At 31.6% G+C, this 12,065-nt stretch overlaps 1 protein-coding gene across 2 annotated transcripts; it reads right to left on the reverse strand.

The window, feature by feature from the left end:
* Positions 1-3,897: 3,897 nt before the first annotated feature.
* On the reverse strand, positions 3,898-7,484 carry LOC140973018 (root phototropism protein 2-like). Of its 2 annotated transcripts, none has more exons than XM_073435535.1 (5): positions 7,244-7,484; positions 7,061-7,130; positions 5,963-6,340; positions 5,078-5,803; positions 3,898-4,553 (listed from the first exon to the last, which is right to left on the reverse strand). In XM_073435535.1, the coding sequence occupies exons 1-5, from the start codon at positions 7,303-7,305 to the stop codon at positions 4,074-4,076; spliced, it is 1,716 nt and encodes a 571-aa protein (XP_073291636.1). In that variant the 5' UTR covers positions 7,306-7,484; the 3' UTR covers positions 3,898-4,073. The 2 variants fall into 2 exon arrangements, with proteins under 2 accessions (XP_073291636.1, XP_073291637.1); XM_073435536.1 differs by having other exon boundaries at positions 5,963-6,356.
* Between the last annotated feature and the right edge of the window lie 4,581 nt (positions 7,485-12,065).

Raw genomic sequence — 12,065 nt, forward strand, 5'->3', positions numbered from 1 at the left:
TATATATTACAAAAAACTATATTTGTGTTGTAAAAGCTATGTGCAGAAATTTGACTTGTCGTTGACGTACCGCACATTTCGCCCTCATGACAATTCATGCAAATCATTGTTCATTATTATTGTTGTTTTCAATTGCTGGCATTTGCAAGGTATTTAATTTTTTTTTTACAAAAACTTGTATGATACGATCTAATGGATCGTATTTTATGAGATATATATTTTATTTAGGTTTTTCATAAAAAATATTAATTTTTATCAGTGTTCTAAAAAGCTCGCTTAAGCTTGAAGCTCGACAAAAACGCCTCGTTTCGAAGAAAAGTGGAAAAAAACGGTTAGTTTGATCGAATTAAGCGTAATTAAGGTGTTTAATTATACGTACTTAAACACAATTAATCGCATCTGTTTATTTTTTAAATTTTTTATTTTCAAGATATGTTTTTTTTTAATTTTAAAATAATAAATCAGATTTATAGTTTAGATATTTATTTTTAAATTTTAATTATGATTAAGCGTGTCTGACAATGATTTGACAAATATTCGGCATTTTTTTAATGTGGTCTAGTTGCAAAAACAAATAAAGATTGTAATTTTGAGATTTTTTTTGCTTCTATAAATATTAGAATTAATGCATCAGACTCAAAATTATCATATTTATGTATTATTTTATCTATTTATTGGTTTGAGATAATTACAATTACACTAAAGTTAAAAAACGCTTTTTCACGCTTAAGCTCGTACTAATCTCGTTTAAGTTTGAAAATCTTGGAGCTCGACATCCGCGTTTTGAGGTCCTTCACGCTTTTTAGAACTTTGCTTTTTATGCTAATATTATTATTTTTTATTTTAAATATCGGTAGGGTTGACCCGTCTCACAGATAAAGATTCGTGAGACTGTCTCACAAGAGACCTACTATTTTTTTTTAAAATTCGAAATCATTATTTAAGTTAACCACTTGTAATTGTCTAAAACATTTTAAAATTAAAAATACATGCATGATTATTGATTGACTTTTTATAAATTCGTGATTTATAAACTTGGAGATATTTTTACAATTGAATGTTTAACTAAATACAATTAATTATATATTTTCTTTAAATGAAAATTTCTCGAACACTAATCCCTTCTGGATAGCTTATGTATACAATTAATGCTTTCTTCTGTTTAATGTATGGTCAAATTCGTGATGCCAATAAATTCAAAATTAAACAAATTTATACAGAGAGTAAAAAAAAACTAAAAATAAATAGAATGAAAAGGCTAAAAATCATGACAATAATTATTGGAATTAAATATAATAGTAAATTTCTGTGATTACATGGTCAGCCGAATCTTTCAAGGCCCCATTATTGGATCTCTGATCTCTACATTTCGGCCATTTTCCTTTTGCATTTTATATTCCAATTTCTTATGGACACACCGATACCTGCCAGAAAATGAATTCTTAATATATTTAATGCGAGTTACATGTAGCTCACCGGATAGAGTTTTTGTTTTTTAGACATTAAGTTATAGGTTCAATTTTTACTGAGTCATTTTTTTATTCATTTCTTTTTCTATTTATTTTTTAATTTATATATCCAAATTGCATTGTAGTCTCTCACTATTTCTTATAATTATATTTTGATCCTCATTTAATTATAAACCAAATGAATAATAAAAAATATTATACAAGCACGTAACGTGTGCGTCGGTGCACTAGTAATAATGAAGTAGGTGAGCGTTTGACAAATAAATATCAGATTGATTCCTTTTATCAATACTTAATCTATCTCGCATATGGAATGTCCAATGTGTCTATCGTTTAGCTACTATAGTAGCACGTGGGTTTACTTAATACACGCAGAAAATAACGGTTATAATTTCTTTCATCATTAAAAAAAATTTAAATATAATAACTCGTATTTAAATAAATTTCATATAAACAAATGAATTTGCATGCAATTTTGTATGCAATTAATCCATAAAATAAAATCATGTAAGCTTGTCTTGTAGTTGCTGGATTGGGACATTTGCGGACCCCATTTTGTTCATTTTTTTCAATAAATATAAAAAAAAGTATTTTTCCTTGTATTTTATGGGAATATAAAGGTCCTAAGTCTCCAAAAGCATGCATGGATGATGGACGATGGGTTGAACTAACCCTACTAAAACAATCATTTTCATGTTTTGGTATTATTTCTGATTTTGATGTGTTCTAAGTTGGGAGAAAGACTTTTTTCCCGTTTCCTGTTCATAAACATAACATCCCTTAATCTCGGACGATCTAGCTTACCATTTAGATCTAGATGATATTAGCATATATTTAATTTCCATATGAATTTGAGGCCTACAATGAATGATATATTATCTATTTTTTGAATTCAGATTTGATTTGAATTGTCACTCTGTGTGTGTTTTTTTTTTTATGGCAAAAACTTGTGTGAGATAGTCTCACAGATCATATTTTATAAAACGGATATCTTATTTGGATTATCCATGAAAAGTATTATTTTTTATGCTAAGAGTATTACTTTTTATTGTGAATATCGGTAGGGTTAACTCGTCTCACAAATAAAAATTCGTGAGACCGTCTCACAAGAGACCTACTCTTTGTTCATAACATCTTTTCTATTTTTTGTCCATACATATTATAGCAATATATAATTAATTTAAAGAGACGGTTTCTGCTGATTTTCTCTATAGTCCTTTGGACAAAACGTTTAAGCAGCCCATATAGTGCTAAGATGTAAACGGGCTACAAGGCTTTCTATAAAATGTGACCTGTTCGGCCCAAATACGCATCCATGTCCACAGTAACCCAATGTTTAAACCTAAAACAGCAAGACAGTTATTGACTTCTTGTCATTTGTCAAATCGCTCTCACTTTTCACGAGGGCAAACCCAATTGATTAAGGGGGGGCATAGTCGAAATTGGAAATCAAACAAATCATGAATGAATGGCACATGCATGTGCTGTCTCATTCCCCCCTCGTTTTTTCTGTGATTTCTAGGATAGTGTGTGTGTGTTTATTTATTTTTATTTGTTTGAGTGTGTTTTTGTTAAAATCTGAACTTTGAATTAACTTAATCTCAAAATCTAGCTCAAAAAGATAGGAATATCAAAGTCTATATATGCAACTCCCAGGATTTTATCTAATCGATGTGGGACAACTAACACTCTCTTACGCTCATGAATAAACATTTGGAGCATGAATTTTACAAATGACCAAACTATGGACAATCCAACACATAAAGGTGGAACCTGAGCTCTGATACCATGTTCTTTTGTTGTAGCTTTTTTAATCCGTCAAAATTCATATGCTCGTAGCGAAAGTGTCATAGCCATGTCTCATCTTCTAATTTTGCTGAGAAGCATGAATGAGTAATGTTGTGGAGATAAAGTGGGAACATATGATTCACCGTCACGTTGAGCTAAAATTTGAAGCTCCATTCCTCAAATTGAAACATTTGAAGTACAAATACCAAGTAGTTTTATGAGCTTCTGAAATGCAGGAAATTTGAGAGGTTTGGTTAGAATATCTATAATCTGGTATTCACATCTCCAGTAAACAATGTTAATGACTCCATCATTTGTGAGATCACTCAAAAATGATACTTCACTTCTATATGTTTTCTTCGACCATGTAAATCTGGATTTTTTGAAAACTTTATTGCTTAACTATTATCACAATAAATCTGAGTTGGTCCAGTTTTTAGTACAGTGGTTCTTGATTTCTGATCGTTAACATATCACATGATAAGAATTTAAGAACGCTGCGCTTTCTTGATTTACCAAAAAATATATCGGGAGTTTTAATTCTGGAGCAGCCTGGACCATTGATGTCGTGTATCTTGTGGCTCTCACCCCACCGGAGGGTGAAAGGATATGTCAAGATTACAGGAAAATATTCAGCAGATAACAAAAATAGGTGGTCCACATCCCAGAAGGGCAAGCCAAATAGTTTATACATTGATGTCTCATCCACATAAGCAAACAAACACATCAAACCCTTTGCATAATTTCAACACGCAAGCACAATCCATTGACTCGAAAGGGAAAAAAAAAAGAAAAAAAAATAAAGCGTCCCCAGACCTAAGAAATAGAGAACCTCCTCCTTCTAGGCTTGGTGAAATCAGCTGTTCCATCTTCGATATTCGAAGTATCCTTGGATCCATTCTTGAATGAGATCAATTTTCCGAGCGTCTTGGACATAGACGAGAAAAACGTAGGCTTCTTCGCACTCCCTTTAGATGATGTCGTCCCTACAGTTGGTTTTTTCATATCCGCGATGTACATTTTCATCTTGAGCAACTCGGTTCTCAATGCTTCGTTCTCTTTGGCTAGTGATACATCCGCTTGAATTTGATTTCTCGTAGTTGTTGCATCCGGCATCTTATGTTCATCTGCACCACTTCTTAACTTGAGTTGATCATAGTAGAGTGCATGTAGGACTATTTGGACCGGCAAGCGCTTGTTTTGTGATGCATGGACTCGTGCTTCATAGGATAGTTTGAGGGCATCCATCACACTGCAGGCTTTTTCCCTCTCGATTTCATCCAGATGTGGATGAGCCTAAAATCACCAGAAGCAACAGTCAACAAAGAGCAGATGGATCAATCCTTAACTAGGATTATGCTAATAGTAAATTATCATGTAATAAGAATCGCTAACTTGTTCTATCTCAAATATTTGATAATGACAAGAAGACACGGCCTTTTTACGCCATTCCCTATAGGCATCTTTTGGTAAAACACAGTTGCACGTATACCCTGTCAAATGTAAAATGACTAATGACACACACTGAAAAAATTATAGGCTAAAACCTTTGCCTTTTGTGAAATAAGATCTAGTGTAATATTTCTTAAACAGTAAGTCGGTATATAGCCTCAAATTTTTTTCAGATGCCCTCCTCTTGCTCCCCACATTCAATCTTACTCTCATCTCTCACGAAATCATAGATTTCTTCCGTCATCTCAAGATGAACAATTTTAAATTTGATGGTTCGAATGATCTTTATATCCAAACCCACTCAGAACGATAAACAAACTACAAATAAAACCATATATGCACATGGAATGCAGCAAAAAAATCCTGACCTTCAAGTAAATATCAACAGCCCGGTAAAGATCATCATCCATCTTTCTTGCTGCCTTAGGCACTAAATTAGCTATCCCATTAAATTTCGAAATACTCAGATCACCATATGTAGCAATCTCCCCAAGATAAGCATCAATAGTCTTGGCAACTCTCTGCATAGCTGTTGAACAAACTTCTCTCAGATCACCAGCATTAAAAACCGCAACACTCTTCTCTTTCTCTACGAATCCTGATATGATCTTCCTCACGCTCTCAAGATCGAAAAGTCTCTCACCATCATGGGTAAATGACACAATTAAAAGATCATCCACTGTCACGTGCTCTAGGATAACTGATATCCTCTTTTCTAGCTCGTTTTTGCAGCTATTAGCAGCTTTCAAGAAAATGGCAGTTCTTAAGAGACAGCACAAGAAATTTATGGGGAATGCAGATTTATCCGAGGGCAAGATGGTGACTATAGATTCAAGGAGTTCCCGTTGGCGAGTTTTAGTATCAGAGTCTCCAGGATCGGATGATTTCACGCCATTTCCAGAATGGTCGCGTACAAGATCGCTAAGTGATCTCTCAGCATATGTGATTATAGCACTGGCTAAAGTAAGTCCCTTTGCTCCTCTAGACTTCATTGCTGCTATGATCTTTCGAAAGAAACTTATGTCCAGAATTGTTAGCTCCTCGGTCCACCAATTTGGGGGGGAACGGCTAGGAAAATTTGCCTCAACGCAAGCCTATCAGATAAAAATTATACCATATTTTAGTCAACAAGCATACCAGATCTAATAACTTAACAAACGAACTTTCACTGGGCAGATCAAGCAGCCTCCTATTATTAGATCATACATGTCATAAGATCAAATTTCTGAAGCACGTAATTTTTGATAAAATACCTTGGCACTGGCGATTTCAACACATTTTTGAACAATTTTGAGGTCCTCTGCCATAGGTAGAAGCTTTTGACATGATTTTAGCACCACAAGAGCACCAGACAAGCTCGTTAATGCCACTTGGGACAAGAAATCCTCGGTCCTCCCAGCAAGATTACCATCACAATACTTATCCGTCATTTGAAGATAATCAGCTGCGCATCGCAGGGCTGCCACGTTGTGCACGGTGATCTCAAAGTTCACACCGTAGCAAAATTTTGCTGTCCTCTCGAAGATTTCAGGTCCCCCCGGTATGTCCGAGAGGTTTATTCTTGTTAGATCTGCTTCTTTAGATTCAATAATTAGCTTCCGTATGTGATTGCTCTTAGCTACAAGCATGAACTGCCACAGCCAAAAACTAAATCAGATTCATCATATGGTCACATTTGGAAGTCGGATTTGGTTAGAAACATTTTTTCCTAACCAATAGGCTCAGAACTAGATTCATACACCACTCAAAACCAAGTTATTAATATATAAATGGGATCGCGTGTGTAGAGATTCGTATATATGATCTCGAAACAAGCTTAATTGAATATAATGAATAGCATATGCATAATTCCAAAGCCATGACCTCTGCCCTAACATACTTACAATTAAAAGCCATTTTCGCCAAAAATCGAGCTCGTGTAAGTTGGATCTACAATAGTTTCAGAATTTAAAACGATTCAGTACCGTTTCAAAACTTTCAAGACATCTTGAATGGATAGTGTAGGATATCATACAAAGTATTGTTCTTGAAAAGTGTCTTACAGATCTGAAACTGATTATTTCCGTTTTGTTACAAAATTTGGATTGTCTCCAGATCATTGAATGATTCCATAAAAGCATCCACTTCAGCTAACACATTGATATTGCAAATTCTAGTAAATTCTTAGCTTAAGGTTTTCATGAAAGTTGTATACTAATAAAGATCTAATTTTTTTACTTGTAGTAAACTACCACCAAAGATCTTTCATAGAAACAAAATTTCCAAGAAACAGATACCAATACAGAACATAAACTAACAAAAAAACAAGAACGAAGGGAACCAACTTGAAAAAAAGAAAGAAATTTTCATACCTTGTGAAGAGAAAAGTTGGCTTCCCCAACCTCAACAATAACATCTGTAGGGATTTCTTGAGATAATACCCTGTATTCAGAATGAACCAAAAAACATAAGAAAAACAGCAAAGTGCACAAAAAAAAAAAACAGTGCACAAAAGAATCCCACAGGTTTCGTGTAAGGACTCTTTGTATAATTACCACTGCCCAGTTCTCTCCATAGCAAGCGAAACTCTACTGTTATTTTTGATGGGAGTAGCCATCCAAGGGAAATTCAAGAATTTCAGATCAAATAAAACAGCTTAAATGATTATATATAAAGAAACTAATTTTATTTCGAAGTATCGTTTTCCAATCACACCCCCATTTTTATATAAAACTTTTTGGCTTCTCTGGGGACAACTTTTGATAATTGCAGCAGCCTTGTTGGTGAATATACAGGCTTAAATCCGTAACTTTTTCTCGTAGTTTTCGAGTGAAAAAGATTCCAATCACTATTGTACCCTCAACCCCTTTGATGTATATATATTTTTTTTAAGTATGTTCTGTAATTTTAGTAAACTTTATTTTTTTATTACAATATACTTTACTTTAAATTGTATAACTTTACAGATTTATTTTAGATACAAATTTCCAAACATCTATTCCATTCCTTGTCATGTCCTCATGTTATCAATTCCACGCAATTATCTAATAATATAAATTTATTTTATGAAATATTTTCAAATACAAACCTTTTTAGAGTAAATGTTTTTTAGTCGAGTATTAGCATGTTATGTTAGCGAAATTGTTAATAACAGAATTATAAAAGCAAACTTTTAAAAACAATAAACAGAATAAATATACAGTTGAAAGTATGAATATCGTGTATATAATAACAAAACCAAATCGAAATATGTAGCGAGTACAGTTTCCTTAAAACATATTCGTTCCTCATGTAAGCAGATTTTTGCCTTGATTAGTCCAACCATTCAACACACTCAGGTCGCGTTCGTACGTTTGTACACAAATCAAATCTTTTCTAGTTCAAATCATGATCGCACCCCTGCGTCGGTGTGTGCGAGAAATAGTCTATTGACCTATCATTCTTACACTTTCATAAAGTGTAACACAATATAAACTCTTTTATATCACCTCAATTTCTTTATGTGGGACAAACACATCATTCCTCGATTTCCATTTACATATATGGAAAGCCCATTAACACACACAACTTGATATATATTAATATATAATATACATAAGCCAACATATTATAATTTTGATTCACATACTTTATACTTTTATTTTGTGATATGTTGTGATTCGATATATCTTCATATTAATTATAGCGTATCTAAGTTTTTTTTCGCGGGAACATCACGTATTTCCCCTGTTAAATAAATTTGGATGTTTACGTCTTGATTCTCTTGAAGCCTATAGTTTTGGGAGTAAAAAAGATTTGCTGAGCTAATTTAATGATTAATCAACCTATATCAGTACTTATAAACTTGGGACTTGTTAGACTTGAAGCCTAATTTAGCTCCCAAACATGGTATACATATCTATATCTATACTATCTATAAATATATGAGTTTCAATTGTGAATTTACTTAGTTACCTTTTCACTCATAATTACTTCATTAATGTTTTACTTAGTTACCTTTTCACTCACCATTACTTCATTAATGAGATATGAGTTTGAATTGTTAATTTACTTAATTACTCTTTCATTCATCATTACTTCATTAATGTTTTATTTATTTATTTAGGTGACTTTTCAATTTTCTGATATAAAGATTGATATTGAAAATAAAAATAACTTTATTTCATTATTTTAGTTGAATCAACGACAAATATTACAGACACATTAATATGATATTTTATTTTATTTTTAATTTGATAAATTGTGATATTTAATTAATGTCTTAATACACATATCAAACTTACACTTTTCTACAAGTGTCATTGAAAACATGTCAGAAAATGTCATTTTTATGGTACTTTTCCAATAAAAATAGGCATTGAGACCATGTAGATTATATATGCTCTTTTGCAATTTTTTTTATATTTTATTAGTAGTATAATTTGATTAATTTGATTTATTTCAACTAGACAGAGAAATTAATGATACATTATGTCATTCTTTATGGTACTTTTCCAATGAAATTTGACATTGAGACCATGTAGATTCTATATGCTCTTTTGCAAATTTTTTTTATATTTTATTTGTCGTATAATTTGATTAATTTGATTTATTTCAACTAGACTGATAAATTAATGATAAATTATGTCATTCTTTATGGTACTTTTCAAATGAAAATGGACATTGAGACCATGTAGATTATATATGATTTTTTGCAAATTTTTTAATATTTTATTTGTCATATAATTTGATTAGTTTGATTATTTCAACTAGACAAAGAAATTAATGATAAATTATGTCATTCTTTAGGGTACTTTTTCAATAAAAATGGACATTGAGACCATGTAGATTCTATATGCTCTTTTGTAAATTTTTCTTATATTTTATTTGTCGTATAATTTGATTAGTTTGATTTATTTCAACCAGACAGAGAAATTAATGATAAATTAAAAAGAACGAAAATTACTTTATACTTTTATATTAAATTTATTAGATAATCCTTATAATTTTTTAACGAAGATAATTCTTTTAATAATATGAACTATAGTGATAATTTATTTTCATTCATTATAAATTAATTTTTTAAATATGATATTTTTGACTCTGTATTACTTATTATTTTACCACACATATTTATTTGATTGATATTATTTAAAAAATTTATTTACCATGAAATATTAATCATCAATATTAATTTACAAATGATCCATTCTGATATAAAATTAACTATCTATAATATATATTCTAAAAAAACAGAGAAAGTTAAACAAAATCCGCAAATGATTAAAAGTTAGCAAATCTATATATCTATAAATATATGAGTTTGATTTGTGAATTTTCTTAGTTACACTTTTACACCCCATTACTTAATTAATGTTTCATTTATTTATTTAGGTGAATTTTTAATTTTCTGATTTAAGGATTGATATGGAAAATGAGAATAACTTTATTTCATTATTTTAGTTGAACTGACGAAAAATATTACAAATACATTAGTATGATACTTTTTTATATTTTTAATTTAATAAATTGTGATAATTAATTAATGCCTCAATATATATCTCAAACTTATACTTTTCTACAAGTGTTATAAAAACCATGCGAGAAAATGCCATTTCTCTTATGGTTTTTTTCCAATGAAAATAGACATTTAGAGCATGCAGATTCTATATGTTCTTTTGCAAATTTTTCTAATATTTTATTTGCAATATAATTTGATTATTTTGAGTTATTTCAACTTTATTCATAGAAAAAGAAATTAATGAGAAATTAAAAAAAATGAAAATTATTTTATACTTTTGTATTAAATTTATCAGATAATCCTTATAATTTTTTAATTAAGATAATCTTTATAATAAATATGAATTACAATGCTAATTTATTATCATTTGTTAGAAATTAAATTTTTTATATATGATATTTATAAACAGAATGTTACATATATGTGTTTTACTACACATATTTATTTGATTGATATTATTTTAAATTGTGAGGCCCATTGATTTAAAACTGCAGCGGAAATGGTTTAAAATACTTTAAAACAGACCTCAGGGCCTAGAAAAATTTCGACATGACCTCCCCGTAAGCAGGACATCCCGAAAAATTCAAGCAGCATTTTATATCAAAATATACTCCAACTAGAGTCATAAAAACAAAAACCAAAGTCAACAACCATAGCCGCACTGGCCAGGACTAAACAGAAATTAAACTTACCACATACTCACTTGATCATAAGAATCATAGGGTCAACTCAGAACATCACAAAAACAACCAAATATCACTACAAATACACGGGGCATATCCCCGGCAAATAAACTATAATACAAGACTGAAACAAACTCAAGACATACATATAGACTAACTGGGAAACTCCACTGACAGAACCAAGCAATCCAACCTCAATCCCGAGCTCCACTGGCGGAACCTCGGCCTGATGCTGCAAAACGACTCGGGAGATCTACCATGGAGCCCAATAGCAACCACAGCAGCCCTCCAGTAAACAACTGAGGTTAGGATTCTGGTATGAAACAGTTCAACAATAACAACAATAATCATAAATCATGTATAATCATATAATAAAATGTAATATGCAATGCATGAAAGGCTCAACGAATAATCGGGATAACAGGAGCCAACAAACGATAAGATAACAACTGGAATAATGCTCGAGCAACAACACAGGGGAGCTACATCGTCATGCAGCTAAACCGCCCTGCCAAGTATGCGAGGTATGCCAAGCTGTGCTGAATAACACCCCTGACTCGGCCTCCATACAGCTGATACGGTATAACAGGATGGAACAACAGAACAACTAGATGACACAATCCCAGCGCTCACCTCAAAAGGCTGCACTAACCACGAGATTGTTCAATCATATTTACGGTCTTATGTGTATAGGCCTATCAGCCACACAATGATCCCGAGTAAACAACAGTGCCAGATAACAACAGATATCAACAATGGGCTAACAAGAACGATAGGGCTCAACATGAATGTCATAAATGTATGTCCGATGCTAAATGTCAATAATATGTCATAATAATAAACATATATCACAACGAAGGCATTTAACAATTTACAACAGTCAACAAGTCATAAACACGATCTATGTAACACAGAATGACAATTAAACATAATTTATGTTGTACCGTCGTATGTTACCGAGCTGTAACATACCTATACCAACTTGACAATACAATATCAACTTCAATTCAAGACCCTCGGCCTAAACAAAACAACAATAAGCCAATCATGAAAACTACATTCCACACTAATGTCCGATTTGGCATAAAAGAGCATAAAATTCGTATCTCACTCAATATTAACTCAAATCAATATCCGCCAATTGGAAATTAAAAATAACTCAATTATCTAAGTTTCTCCAGTTGAAACCATCTT

Source organism: Primulina huaijiensis, chromosome 3 (assembly GCF_012295235.1).
Source record: "Primulina huaijiensis isolate GDHJ02 chromosome 3, ASM1229523v2, whole genome shotgun sequence".
Lineage (NCBI taxonomy): Eukaryota > Viridiplantae > Streptophyta > Magnoliopsida > Lamiales > Gesneriaceae > Primulina > Primulina huaijiensis.